This window comes from Neodiprion lecontei, chromosome 5, assembly GCF_021901455.1.
Source record: "Neodiprion lecontei isolate iyNeoLeco1 chromosome 5, iyNeoLeco1.1, whole genome shotgun sequence".
NCBI classification, from domain to species: domain Eukaryota; kingdom Metazoa; phylum Arthropoda; class Insecta; order Hymenoptera; family Diprionidae; genus Neodiprion; species Neodiprion lecontei.
Genome location: NC_060264.1, coordinates 31,222,601 through 31,237,012, shown reverse-complemented (window position 1 = coordinate 31,237,012; position 14,412 = coordinate 31,222,601). Strand labels below are relative to the sequence as shown.

At 40.3% G+C, this 14,412-nt stretch overlaps 2 protein-coding genes across 4 annotated transcripts in view; one reads left to right on the top strand and one right to left on the bottom strand.

The window, feature by feature from the left end:
• Positions 1 to 5,107, bottom strand: part of LOC107226849 — a 21,589-nt gene extending 16,482 nt beyond the window's left edge. Inside the window, exons 1-2 of one of the 2 annotated variants that reach the window (XM_046741290.1) lie at positions 3,497 to 5,107; positions 2,357 to 3,119 (exon numbers count right to left, since the gene is read on the bottom strand). In XM_046741290.1, the coding sequence (XP_046597246.1) occupies positions 2,357 to 2,604 (248 nt within the window). In that variant the 5' untranslated portion in view covers positions 2,605 to 3,119; positions 3,497 to 5,107. The remainder of the gene's footprint in view (positions 1 to 2,356; positions 3,120 to 3,496) is intronic. The other variant, XM_046741291.1, reaches the window with a different exon arrangement.
• LOC107226848 (DNA (cytosine-5)-methyltransferase 3B-like) overlaps positions 1 to 14,412 on the top strand; it is a 26,155-nt gene extending 11,743 nt beyond the window's left edge. The window contains exons 1-19 of one of the 2 annotated variants that reach the window (XM_046741288.1): positions 5,367 to 5,552; positions 8,686 to 9,634; positions 10,192 to 10,280; positions 10,352 to 10,471; positions 10,563 to 10,644; positions 10,722 to 10,835; positions 10,901 to 10,981; positions 11,203 to 11,355; positions 11,440 to 11,531; positions 11,617 to 11,727; positions 11,841 to 12,063; positions 12,159 to 12,289; positions 12,378 to 12,425; positions 12,503 to 12,567; positions 12,635 to 12,900; positions 12,986 to 13,222; positions 13,337 to 13,478; positions 13,570 to 13,784; positions 13,873 to 14,412. In XM_046741288.1, the coding sequence (XP_046597244.1) occupies positions 5,487 to 5,552; positions 8,686 to 9,634; positions 10,192 to 10,280; positions 10,352 to 10,471; positions 10,563 to 10,644; positions 10,722 to 10,835; positions 10,901 to 10,981; positions 11,203 to 11,355; positions 11,440 to 11,531; positions 11,617 to 11,727; positions 11,841 to 12,063; positions 12,159 to 12,289; positions 12,378 to 12,425; positions 12,503 to 12,567; positions 12,635 to 12,900; positions 12,986 to 13,222; positions 13,337 to 13,478; positions 13,570 to 13,784; positions 13,873 to 14,093 (3,405 nt within the window). In that variant the 5' untranslated portion in view covers positions 5,367 to 5,486 and the 3' untranslated portion in view covers positions 14,094 to 14,412. Of the gene's footprint in view, positions 1 to 5,366; positions 5,553 to 8,685; positions 9,635 to 10,191; positions 10,281 to 10,351; positions 10,472 to 10,562; positions 10,645 to 10,721; positions 10,836 to 10,900; positions 10,982 to 11,202; positions 11,356 to 11,439; positions 11,532 to 11,616; positions 11,728 to 11,840; positions 12,064 to 12,158; positions 12,290 to 12,377; positions 12,426 to 12,502; positions 12,568 to 12,634; positions 12,901 to 12,985; positions 13,223 to 13,336; positions 13,479 to 13,569; positions 13,785 to 13,872 lie in introns of those variants that run through there. The other variant, XM_046741289.1, reaches the window with a different exon arrangement.

The following is a 14,412-nucleotide window of genomic DNA, read 5'->3' as shown; positions in this document are numbered from 1 at the left end:
ATCCCAGAGAGTTGTAGGAGGTAGTAGCTTCGCGACGGCGGCGTCAAGACTTTGACCGAGTTTTCATCCAACTACTAACAAACTGTAAACTCAGAATCCAGAACCCCGACCTGTGGCATCGTCTTGCCCGATGTTTTTTTTTTTTTTTGCATATTTTTTTATTCTGTTTTGAATTTTGTTTCGATTTAACGCGAGCATTGACATATTATCCACGAGTATCCTTAGGCTTTTTATCGCCCTTCCAGCAATCAGCTTAAATCTCAGATTTTTCCCTCCTTTTAATAAGCGTTACATAAGAAGTACGAAAATTCAACCTTTAGTTGCGGCTACTGAATTCGAAAAATCGTAAAGAGGACGTCGACCTGATTTCAACGATACCCATGAACACGTCATTTCGTTTCAAGAGTCCTAAAGTGCAACGGTGGATATCCGTCGTGCGCTCAAGAATGCGCAGCAATTAGCGCTGCGCCGTCTGACTTTAAACCGCAATATCTTACGATCGGGTGTGTCGAAAAATACGTTGTGACGTATCGTTTTACTCGGCCCTGAATACTCTTCGCGTATTCAACGCCGAAATGATCTTTGTTGTTGAATTGTAAATTGGAAAAATTACAGTAGCAGAGAAACATGACTTCGTCCGCGCTTCCTCACCCTGAACCTAACATGACTGAGTGTGTTTCAACGACATTGTCAAACTCTGTCTGACAGTTTGCCGACTCTTGTTCGTGCCCAAAATATGGACTGCTTATCACGTGTTACTTATCGTTTCCTGGAATTTATCGTACACACATTTCTGCGTGGAATGTATACGGTGGGCTATATAGTCAGTTAATACATTCTCAAATCACTACCAAAGTTCAAGCGTGTTATATAAATATTATGAACGTACCGCGAGAATAAATATTGCAGAATTAATTACAAGTATGTAATATATAATTATATATAATATATACTGTTACAAACAAAAATTTCGATTAACAAAAAAAATTTAAATACAAAGTTGGGAAATAAGCTTGTACAAGGAAAACTGAAAGAAGTAACTATTAAGATCGGACTTTAACATCGATAAGATTAACGGTGTAACAAAAACCCGCACGTATGTATATAGTACCGAAAAAGTTTCGCTCCGGGTAAACTGAATCGTACCCTTTCACCCAGAAAAAGTTGATCCAAGGTCGGAGCCTCATTTCTCATTCGTATACGTGCGTATATATATATATACATACGATCCCAAGTTTTGGCGCGAGTTTCAAACTTTTACTTCCTACTTTTGTCTCTGTTAATGATGCAAGAAAAAAGTTTGCCAACTTCCTTTTTTTATGGTTAATTTTAGTTTTATTTTTCCTTCCTTTCTTTTATACCTACACCTATCCGCGCGTAAAGTTGGCGGAAGGAAGGTCATGTTTTGTCATCGATTACCTTATATCATTGTCTGCATTTAACGTGTAAGGGAAATGGCTGGTGTACGTGTATAATGTGTGTTACATACGTGTACGCTTGAAATTCAACGGACCTCATGTCGCGATTGTTAATTTCGATATACCTGTATAACAGTGTTGCAGAAAAACTGCATGTCGGGAAATCGAGTGTCGTCAACGTTTGTTCGCACGAATCAACGTTAGGTTTTAACGGTCAATGTTATATATAGGAAATAATTGATAAAAAATTAACAAATATTGATTAGATTTAAGTTTGGAAATATTGGGAAGCATAAAAAAAAAAAAAAAACAAAGAAAATAATGACGTTTTCTTCTTGTACGACCAACTCTTACACAATAGCTATGCGATATTGAAATCGACGACTCGAAACTTTTCACCTGTCGCCGATCTAACATAAATCAACATATTCATCGGGTCAGAGTTCTTGACCTCGGTGAAAAAAATGTGATTCATGCGAAGCGAAGGAAAAAACAGGTGAAGTTTACATAGTGTGCGAGAGGCACGCAAGCGCGTAAATTTTTCCCATTACGCACGTACCGCACATATTTTATATGACGATAACTAGAAATGCGATAAATATTTCAAACGAACCGAAACCCGTGGTGGAAATTATGAGAAAAATGGTTTTCTTCCAGGAAATTTAACCGACTTTCGAAAATCGAGGATTCTCAATTTTTCTTTCTTTTTTTATTTCGGCGAAAAATACTTTATCGCCCCTTTCTCTTTGTTGCGCAAAGCAAAAGATAAAATAAAATAAAATAAAATACCGCGCTTCGCAACGCCGTCGGATAACGACGATGCGTACTGTTGTACTTTCTATCGATAATGATGATTAGTCGATTGTCCAACAAAAATGGAGACTATAACGACGACGATAACAATGAAGTAATACCGTTTAACAATAAGATAAACTTACATTTTGTAATGGTGTTGCATGTGATGATTATGTCCAAGGTGTAAGTCGGCATGCTGGTGTTGCTGCTGCTGCTGTTGTTGTTGTTGTTGTTGTTGTTGTTGTTGTTGTTGCTGTTGCTGCTGTTGCTGTTGGACCTGCTGATGTTGGTGTTGTTGTTGCATGGGTTGGTGATGAGTCTGTTGGGGTGGATCTAAACTCGATGCTCCCAAAAGGGTAGCACTTTCCCGGAAGAGTGTTGCAACCTGCATTTTTCCTTCCCTTCTTTATCACTCTATATCTTCTCCTCTCCTTTATCTATACCACTTTTTCGTGGTCTTCGACCACTCACTGGCGGTCACTTGTTAATTCGAAAAGAGACCACATCAATACCCCTCTAATTTATTCCTATACGGGGGTATTTGTCCCAGGGTTTTAGATTTATCGCCCCAAAAGGCTAGAGTTTTATTATATTCATGATTGAACAGATCTCCCGACACCGCTTCACTTATTTTTTTATTTTTACGTTATATCTTTTATTTTTTCTTTCGTTACAATTTACCCGTTTATTCTCGATTCTTCGAAATATGGTACTCTTGACATCCACCAAACACCGATTTATATTCCACCACTTATTTATCAATATTACCTATTACATTAATCGTACAAGTTACGTTTTAATGGAAATTAACTTCCAACCTCCTTTAAAAACTGACACAGTTTATTGCTGTATATGTAATACCGTTTAACATTTATTAATCCCTGTCTCCCTTCCTAAGTATATAAACTTGACGAAACAGAGAAACACACTGAGAATTAAACTCGATGTGAATATCAAGTGTTACCCAATCCTCGACACCACCGTGCAGCAGAGTACCTCTACCTACTACGGTTATATTTTCACACCACTCAAGGTTCAGCTGTTGTATTGTGCAGCGCACGAGCTCCGTAAAGAACTTCCAGATATCAGTGAGGAGTAATAACTTTTGTAGATTTTTTTTTAACGCAACCAAACTCACTCGCTCTCTCACTCTCTCCCTCTCTCTCTCTCTCTCTCTCGCTCTCTCTCTCTCTCTCTCTCTCTCTCTCTCACTGTATAGGTATGTTTGTTGCACCGCAGCTTATCGCTAGGTAGACTAAAGACAGTAGTCACAGAAGATATACCTCCTATTTTTGCGCGCAACAAACTTTCCGTACGCACACACAGGCAGACGCATACCAGCCATAAACGTTGTTATAAACCTTTCTTATCACGAACTGTATGCACACAATAACGCTGCGGCGAACTCGTAGATGGTCAACGTGTGAGCTTGTGTGAATGTAGTTTCCTCGTGCATACAGGTTTTGCGTGCGCGTGTGTGATTTTTTTTTTCTCCTACTTTTTCGTTTTTTTCGATATTTTTTTTTTTATCTCACCGCTTCTTTCTTTGTTCCTTTGCTTCTTATTCCTCGGAGAAACGTAAGCGCTCGGTAGATGTATACTCTCTGCCTTTCTGTTCTTTTTCTTTATATATATATATACATATATATATATATATAGATATATACTTCGTGTTTTTCGTTTCTTTTTTTTTAAATATTTTTTCTCGTTCTACCGTGGAAGAAAAAGCGCGTCCTTCTCAAGAGCTGGCAATGTGCAACTCTATGAGGTATGTATACGTGTAATACCTCAAACTTCTTGGTACCGCGGCGATGTATCTTGTTGTTCGAAAACGACGAGGGGGATCTCAAGAAGTTTTCTTCTACCGAGGTAACTGGACAAGATAACCTCGTCACAACGCCTACAAGATCTGCGAGACCGTGTTCCGCACCAGCAGCACCACAACCAACACGAACACCACCACTAACGTCTTACACAAACTATAGTTATAGAACGAGTACAACACCACCTTCTTTCCTCTGTACATGTTCAGCACCAGCAGCAGAGCTCATACCCTCCAACGTCCATGCACACATACAATGAGTGTACGTGGTAATGTATATGTACACAATATATACGTACGCACACGGAGAGAAAAACACCGACACGAATATGTATACGTATATATACGAATTTTGTATATATAGAACGGTGAATCCTCTACATAATCCAAACCCCGAACAACTCGAAGTGAGCACCCGAGAAGTAATAGCGAAATCCGCACGGTATTATCTTATATAAATAATTTTCGGTAAGTCAATGACGGTGTACACCGTTTGTGTAAGGTGTTGTTGGAGGTAAAGAAAAAAGAAAAAAAAACGAAATAAAAATTTTAAGGTAACCGAGAACAGGAAAAAAAAAAGAAAACGAAAAAAAATTTAAATGAAAAAAAAAAACAATGGAAACAATTATTTTGTCACATGAACAACATCACTTTTCCCCATCTCGCGCGAACCGTCGGTCGTGACTTGTGTAATTAAACTTGCGTAGAAGAATAATTGAAATACGGTATTTAATAAAGAAAGTAAAATGAATTAACAACAATAATAACAACAACAACAACAACAATAACAACCAACAATGATATCCAGCGTAGTATTTAACACACCGCGTAGCGAGGTATATTTAATTTATAACTATATAATAATACACGGGTTAAACTTGTTCTTGGCAACCATGTTCGCTTTTACCACGAGTGCAAATGTGCGCTGTGCCTGCCCCGTCGCTGGTGTTCACAGAGACCTTCTCTCTTACTGAGGACGGTGCTGGCGCGGTGTGCGTTTGTGTCGGTCGGTGACTGGTGTGACGGTGATGGCGGCGGCGATGGTGTGGTGGTGGTGGAGGAGGAGGCGGCGGAGAGGATCGTGTAGCAGCTAGCTTTACGGTCGCGTCGGGAGCGCAGCGTCGTCGTGTAGGTTCACGGCCTCTGAGTGTGTGCGCGTCGCTGCGCGCGCAGCCGCTACGAGCGAGCGAGAGAGAGAGAGAGAGAGAGAGAGAGAGAGAGAGAGAGAGAGAGAGAGAGAGAGAGAGACAGAGACAGACCTCCCAACATAGAGAGAGGTTCTCCTATCCGATCCTCCCTGCCGCGGCTGGCTCGCTGGCTCGCTGGCTGGCCGTAAAGCGCAAACCGTTTCCTCCTAGCGCGGTTCGCCGGCAGGCAGAGGCAGCTCGGCTCAGCTCAGCTCCGCTCGGCTCCTCGCTTCGCGATCGCGAGCCAACAACCAGAGCCAGCCTATGCGCAGCGGTTGTGCACGCTACTACTTCAACTCGGTCGCCTGCGGCCTGCCCGGCGCACAACCGGTGAGTATCCTCGTCGTCGTGGTCGTCGTCATCGTCGTCGACGTCGACGTTCCCGCCGCCGGTTCCATCGTCGCAGCCGCGGTCGCTAACATTCCCCACCCATCCACTCAACCCACCCACCCCCCTCCTCGCTGTCTCTCTCTCTCTCTCTCTCTCACACCCCCTTCCCTCCGTCGTCAAAACTTCCACGGGGAAAAATCAATAGAATACAAGAAAGACTAGGAGACCCCCCCCCCCTCCTGCCCTTCCCTCACCGACCCTCACCTACCACCCCTGACGTCCCAAGCCCCGTTTCGCGTTTGCCAACGGTTCGTTCGGCTCTGTGTGCGCCATTGCGCGCGGCCAGCTACGACGCGTACGTGCATACAAACCGCTGCGCCGCGCAAACCTGCTGCTTACTGCTGCTGCTACTGCTGCCGCCGCCGCCGCTGCCAGCCGCCTCCGCTTCTTTGCATAGGGTGGGAAGTACGGAGAGCTCTTCTCTTCCTCTTTTCGCGCCGGTTTCCTCCCTCGTTTTTCTCTCTTCCTCATCAGCGCGGCTTACACTCTGTCGCATCTAGTACCTCTCTATTCTGTTGTACGTATACGTACACGCGCTGCCCACGCTCTGTCTCTCTTTCTCTTCCCCCTCCTCCGCCCCTCATTCTCGTGTCTCTCTCTCTCTCTCTCTCTCTCTCTCCCTCTCTCATCGCTTTTCCTTCGTGAACACGCGCGCACACACACACTCATCATCCATCCAACCCAATATTTGTGAACCCGCGTGTGAACCTTACTTACGTTCATTTTCCGAGCACTTCTATGCGTATATGCACGGTTCGCTCTTACCCGTATTTCTTCATTTGCACTCTTCTCTTCTAGATCATCGGTCTCTGTTTTATCTATATCTCTGTCTCTCTTTCTGAACGAGGAAGAAGCCTTCGTTTCTCTCTCGGAGATCGGTTGTTTTACATCTCTTATTTTCAACCAATAAATAACCACCGCTGTTTAAGTATGCCTGTACTACTACACTTGATATTCGAATGAATGGGGAGGAAGAATGAAGGTGCCTGAAACCAATCGACGGGTCAATCAACGAATCAATGAACTTGCCGCAGAGACAGCTGGTTACCAAGATATGAAATAAAAAACTTGAAATTTCCGAGCGAAAGAAAAGATACAGGATGATTAGAAAACGAGACAAAAAATCTTTGCTATTGTTTCTTTTTTTATTCTTACTAAAATATTGCTAAAACTGTGTTCATTAAATTAACAACTATTAAAAGACAAAACGTATAAGAAATGATACGAAATTTATGCAATTCAATGGCCATCATCTGCTACGCAATTTCTATAAATAATTCTATGAGTAGGTTTGGGTATAATATGAATGATGTGAATGGAAATAAAAGATTTTTTATAAATTTTGCAAATAAAGTCTTTCAGTATGACACGACCCATAATAATCGTTAAGGCTGTTCCTGAGTTCAATTGCACTACGTACGAAGGTCGAGAGATACCACGGGCAGACGACAAAATTGCGGTTCACCGATTTTCCTGGATCTTGTACATAAGAATCAAGTCTGGATATCCTGGGCCTGAGGATGGAGATGTACACATGTGTAATATATGTACACATGTATAATATATATACATACATATATGTACACGCATTTTATCTGCCTACGTGCGGATACTGGTATAATAGCACATGAATGTATTTTTTTCCTGTATAGAAACAGAGAACTCTATATCACTTCATCGTACAGAGGATGTTGTAGAATGTTGATAAAGCGAACTAATTTCCGGATGAAAGAGTATAACGTATACGGGAATATGTTCATATCCTCTCCTGATTTTGATAACCTAATCTCTAGGGTGATGATATAATTACAGAGCTTGAACGTGTATCAGAAACATTCCACGAAATATTTTGCACATTATTTTTTCCTGAATAATTTATATGCATGTAGCTGATGTGATTTTTTACTGTTGCGTGGGAAATGGAAGATATTATTTTTAAAAAACATTTTAACGACCTAGCGCAGCTTCGAATTTTGAATGATAAGAAAAAAAAAAAAAAAACAATCAAACAACAAATCAAGAAAAAAAATATATCGATGAAGAGACAGTCCTGCACTCGAGACAATCCGCATCGGAGTAGAGCAGCGCTCGAACTAACCAGAGGCACAAGAATTACTCTTGAGGGTTGCCCCGCGCCTCGTTCCCTCGACAAAACTCTGTCAACAACTTTCAATTTATGCCGAAAGTTGTTACGAGGAAACTTTGTGAACCACCTGACCTACGGGTCATCAAACCTATTACTTATAGTTCAAGGCTTCTTCTCCATTCGTTTTCTTCTCGTTTTTTCTTTTTTTCTTCTTCTTTTCACACCTCTCATTTCATTGATCAGTTCTGTTGTCAATTATCTTCTCTGTTACTTTTTTTCTTCGCGTTTCAAACACACGGTACCACTTTAAAATCACCAAATTTTCCATATATATCGTTGATTATAATTTGTGGGGAAAAAAAATTTCCGTTCCGCATCTGTATGGGTATGCGTTACTGAAGCTTGAGTAATGTTCATTTCTATTAAACGAATTTCGTTTAAAATAACTAATTCACACCTGCTCGATTATATTATTTTCTATCCATGGATGACCAGCTACAGGAAATATTGTCATTTCACTTTCGAAACTCTTAATTATAGCACATTTCGCCTTGATTCTATAATCCATTCGGAACTGCCATGGCTTCCGCCAAAAACATTCCAATTCTTGGCAAGTCGTAAATTGTTTTATCGGGTTAGTTTCAACTGTCGCCATCTGTTGGTCGCTTGGTAACTTTACGTATATACACCTCAGAATAATGTTTCCATCAGTGGTTTTCATCGAGAATTTGCCCCACTGGATAAATAGATATCGATTAGTCTCCTCGACATCGAATTCTCAAAAAAATTTCACTGAATTCAATCTATTATAATACTTAATATACACTTTAACATACGGTTGAAAATCTTTGTCCCTGAATCGCGGAAGTAAAACTATCTAGAACAATAACTCTAACAAAAATTTGCAGTCTGAAATTTTTCATGCTATCAACAGTTTCCACAAAATTTGTAAAGAATTACAGATATAGGTTGAATCGTATGTTCCAGAACGAAACTATCGTCCGAACGTCGAGCGATGAATATTATTCGAGTCTATTCGTCAAGAGTGAAGATGATCCTCTTGTAGAATGGGAATCGGTTCAGTGTTCCATGATGTCTAACAAACGATCAATCGGCGAGTCCGGTATCCTAGAAGATCATTGTCTTTACACAAAAAAGCCATTTTTCAAAGCAGAAAGAACCACGTCGTCCGATGGTTCCTGGCCAAAGTCCAAAGGCGAAACCGGTAAAGATGTTATGGTAAGAGTTGAGGAGACCGATTACGGAGGGTTGTACTATGACTTCGATGACTCGAGCGAAAAAATCGGCGTTGCTTTCCTGAACCGCGACCACGATTACTATTCAATCGAAAGCAGCAACAGCTGCAAGGAGGAACAACCATCTGCCGAGCAAAGTTTCTCCAGTTCATCGAGCACAAACGACGACAAATCGGTCATCATTCGTAATCTTGAAAACTGGCTCCACGCATCCTCCGAAAATCAAAACGCTTTTGACGGTCGCATAATTGCCACAAACGCTGGTCAGGATAAGGGAAAGAATTTATCTAACACCCGCGATGACTTTCCTCGGAGTAGCTACACTGGCCGGAATCAAGGCCAAGAGTCCTTGGAACAGAATCTCTTCACTTACGGAATCAAGCCGTATCCTTCGGTCCGGCAAAGATACCCGGAGACCCGGAGCAAAAGGGGAGAGAAATATTCATCCGCAGATGTATCAAAAGTGAAATCTATCCAGAGTAAAAAAACGAACAGTGTTTCCCAATTCCCAGAGGTCGGAAGTGGCAATCACAACTCTCTGAAGGAACAGTCTTCGCACAATGGTCGCAGGATGACGCGAAGCCTCATTAAGAGTATCGAGAACGTATTTGGGTCTGAAAACGCACGCAATCAAGTAGGCAAGTTCGTTTGGGGACGGATCAGCATGGCCTGGTGGCCCGGTAAGATATCACTGACCATTTCGTCCGTTGGACGGATGGTGTCTTTTACATGGAATAAAAGTTTAACCGCTCCTATCACATCGAATTTCACGAAATAGACGGCCTGCAGACTTCTTCATGGGTTTCTCGAAAATTTCATAGATGTCAAGAGGTTTCAGTGAAATTCCAATAAATCAGTTTCTTAGGTACCCTGTACCCTTCACGGTTGTCCATAAAATTATTAAAAATTTTACCCGCAATCGGATTCATTTCACGGTATAATGATGCGTGGAAGTTCACGGATTTCACTGAAATTTCATGGATATTTCTTCCAGAATTTACTTCTAGCTTCGCTCAGTTCACTGGGACTTTGTAGAACATTGTATTACAGAATGCCAGGTACTTTTGAACACTACAGCATTACGGAGGTGTACGACTTCTGCGTTTTAAATAAACATTATTTTATGGAGATATTTTGAATTATTATTTAAACCAGTACAATCGGTTTTTTGTTACCTTCTGCGCTTTTATCTTTCAAGATAACTTGCATCACGTTCCGTATTCTTGACCTTTTCTAGCAATAGTGGTTGCCGCTGAGGATGTTGGGATTGAACCAAAGGTGGATAAAGTTTGTGTTTATTGGATAGGCGAGGATCTAATTTCGCTGGTAACATAATTGTTGGATTACATACAGACGATATAAAATTGTGTGATTCCTAATATTATTTCCCGTTACAGCTAAACGAGAAAACTCAAGTTGAACCATTTTCAAGTAGTTTAGATAGTAGACTGCTCAGACATCTCGAAGACGAAAGAGTACCAAGAGATAGGAAGAAGGCCTGTTTCGTAACTTTGAAGGTAAAATTTTTTATCAGGCATTCGGGTATAATTTTGCCGAGTTATATCAAAATTTTGTGGTTCTCCGTACAATTTATTTTTTTGCTCTTAGCTTTTCTCGAAACGTTTGAACATCCCTTTGATCAAACCTCACGTAGCCTGGGCCCAAAAGCATCTGATGGGAAAAAACCACCGTGAGTACTATATTTCCATATAAACTAACATCTGGGTAACTAAAACGCAGGTGTGATACTTCTACCATATTTTATAGTGAATGATGTAATATGCAATCCACTTCCAAAATATATACAACAACGGCTGGCCCAGTTAAAGCAGGAAAATACTAAGGCAAAGGCAAAGATTGAACGCAGTAAAGAAGAAGCACGTGAGTTTGGTCAGACGTCGAGGACGTCCACTCGATCGATATGATCAAACCTTCGTTTATTTCAGGTTCACCAAAATCGCCCAACGACTCGAGTTCTTTAAGCAGCGAAAATCGGGACAGCTTGGACAAGAAGCTCAAGGATAATGGTCCTTCTTTTCTTTGACACTATTCACACCATCTTTTATTTTTCTTCTCACCCTGCAATCCATGTAAAAAGTATCAATCCTCTTTGCTTAAACCCTCTGATTTGCTAAATCTTCTCTCACTTTCTTTTCTGATCTAATACGCGTTGTTTAGAATTTTTACGTTCTTATCTGTTCCCAAACCACCTTTTTGCTTCGGCTCACACATCAATTCTTCAATGCAGGATCACGATCCAGTAAATTTCCCAAATACTTGGTCCGAAAATCGGCAAAGGAATTGCTTTCCAGTTCTGCAGAAGATCACGTATTGCCACTGATGGATCAAAAACCGGGAGTTATCGTGTGGGGAAAAATCAGTGGGCATAGCTGGTGGCCTGGTAGGTTTTCAAATCAACGATTTGGTACTCCACAACCTCGGATAGAACTTGATTAATAATTTATCGTTATATCTTCACCGGCAGCGATGATCATTCATCATCACGACTGTGGAACAAAGGAACCCAACTTTGGCTGCCAATGGATCCTCTGGTACGGGGATTATCAGTTATCCCAGGTAATTGGGCAGTAAATTATTTTAAAAACACTATCAAGAAGAGATACATATAAAAACTTGAACATTCCTTTATCCAAATTTCCAGGTTCACTATGAGAATGTAATGAAATTCGACGAGGGAATAAAGAAAATGCAGAGCTACGTAACTCAGTGTAAAAGACAAGTATACACGAACGCTGTTCTCAACGCCTGCAAGGTATGCTTCAGAGTTTCAGCCCGTCTACACCGTTCTACATAAAATATTCAACACTATTTTACACGCAATTACTACTGACATGCATGACTGAGAAGTTTCTGATTCTTACTCAGGATTATTGTGCTCGGCTTAATTACGATACCAGCAAATGGACGATGGACGATGTCTTAGCTTGGGTGTCAAGTTTGAGTACCACTTCGAAAATGCCAATAATTTCCAGGCCAAATGACGAGTCTTCAGAATCAAGATATTCGTCTCACATTGTGGAAAAACTTAATGAGATGAAAGCAAATCAGGGTGTTGCAGCTGAACGTGAAAGCCAAATTGAAAACTGCGGTAAAGCAAAGATCTCGTTTAGAGTTGATAAAAATTTAGCAGCATTCTAAAATAGAAATAATGTAACATCTAACTTATCGTTAGTCACGTTTTAGATGCTTTGAAAGCCGTATTTGCTGGGCTTTGTGACACTCTGGAAGTTCTGTGCATTATTTGTCTAAAAATTCACTGCAAAAATTTACAAGAACATCCGTTTTTCAACTGCGTTCTTTGCACAGCTTGCTTGGTCAGTTATTAACGATTATTAATATCATTGATGATACTTTGTTTCACATGTACTGTAAACAAAAATTTATAAAGAATTTTCATTACAGGAAGACTTCAAGGCAGCTATATTCGCTTACGGGGATGATGGAAAATGCGTGAGTACAATGAACGAATGTTCTCTAAAATATTAATAAAACGGATTGTAAATTTTATTGTTCATAACAATTTTTAGTTCTACTGCACTTTGTGCGCCGGTTCGGACACAATCGTCATGTGTGACAGTTACGATTGTCCTCGGTAAGTGAGGTACCTAACATTATTCGATTGTTGATGAGCTGAACAAATATTTCATCCATACTTTCAGAGTTTATTGCACCGCTTGTCTTAAGTATCTGATAGCTCCAGCGGGCTATGATGAAATTCTGCTCAAGGATCCATGGCTCTGTTTTTTATGTGACGACTCTTACAAACAAGAGAAAAGTCGAATATTCAAACCACGAGCAGACTGGAAGAAAAGGATGGGTCAACTATTTCACAAAAACATTGACACAAGTTGGAATAAAGTATGGGATAATAGTAGAGAGAGAAAATCAATACGTGTACTGTCACTCTTTGATGGAATCAGTACAGGTAATTGAGTTCATATTTTACGAAAATGAGCTACCAAATCAGAAATAAAATATCTGTTGTTGCATGTTGGATATTAAATTTTCAGGACTGCTAGTGCTAGAAAATCTGGGCATAATAGTGGAAGATTATTACGCTGCAGAAATCGACGCCGATGCGCAAACCGTCAGCATGGCACATTTTGGGGACAAAATATACCAGCTTGGTGATGTCAGGAGTATAACGCAGGACGTTATAGACTCGATTGCACCCATCGATTTACTCATCGGCGGTTCACCATGCAATGACTTAAGCGTAGCAAATCCAAACCGATTGGGTTTAAACGGTGAGTTGCATTTCACATACTTTCATCACGCTTCTGTCTGAAGAAGGTTTTTTCGTATTTAAAAATACAGGTACCTTGAAGCTGCGAAATTTCGACTTTGCATGCATTTTCTAGATCCGAATGGAACTGGAGTACTCTTTTTCGACTACTGTCGAATAAAGAACCTCGTCACTGAAGCAAACGGAGGTCACCACTTGTTTTGGCTTTTTGAAAATGTTGCTTCAATGCAGAGTCGATACCGAATTGCAATTAATCAGTAAGATTGGTGAACTTTTGAATTTTGTACTCAAATCAACAGCTTTTAGAGCTGGAAGATCCAGGTAACAATGATGTTTTTTTTGTCAAAGGTCCCTCAATTGTGAACCATACCTCATAGATGCCGCAGATTTTTCACCCCAACATCGACCAAGATTGTTTTGGAGCAATCTTCCAATAGGGGTAAATTTTCCGCCTCCAGACCCCTCTCAAAATCTGCAAAGCGTATTGACACCAAATTGCAATCGCCATGCTTTGGTAAAAAAGATACAGACAGTCACAACGAAAGTAAATTCTTTGAAACAAGGTAAGTAATAATGAAACTGATATTGTCCATCATGCAGCATTGCCTTCAAGTTTCCACTAATTATTTACATTTTAATCAACGCATCTAGGTGTATCACTTTTGAAACCAGTTCTGATGAACGGAGCGCCTGATTCTTTGTGGATAACAGAATTGGAGTTAATTTTTGGCTTTCCAAGGCATTTTACTGACGTTAAAAACCTTTCTGCTACAAAACGGCAAAAATTGATCGGTCAATCATGGAGTGTGCAAACGATCACTGCAATTTTACGACCTCTTTGCTATTTCTTTTTATTAAAAACGCCGGAGTAAACCTTATTGACTTCCGATAAACGTACTGATATCTCTACGTTTGTCGATTTTACATTGACGCAATAAAAAAAAATGAACGAACTTTGAAAACCGGTCATGAAAATATCTTCTATACTTTATTCTAAATAATTTAGAAATATTTTACATCTAATCGTCAGAGGAACCTTTAATCTCTAAATATAAGTCATATCTAACGATAGATATACGAAAAGTGCAATGGTAATTGTTGTCTTGTTTTTACGCATGCTCAAAACACTATATGAATAAATGATAACCGCCCTGTTATTTTATTAATATAAACAGTCTATTCGTTATTTAT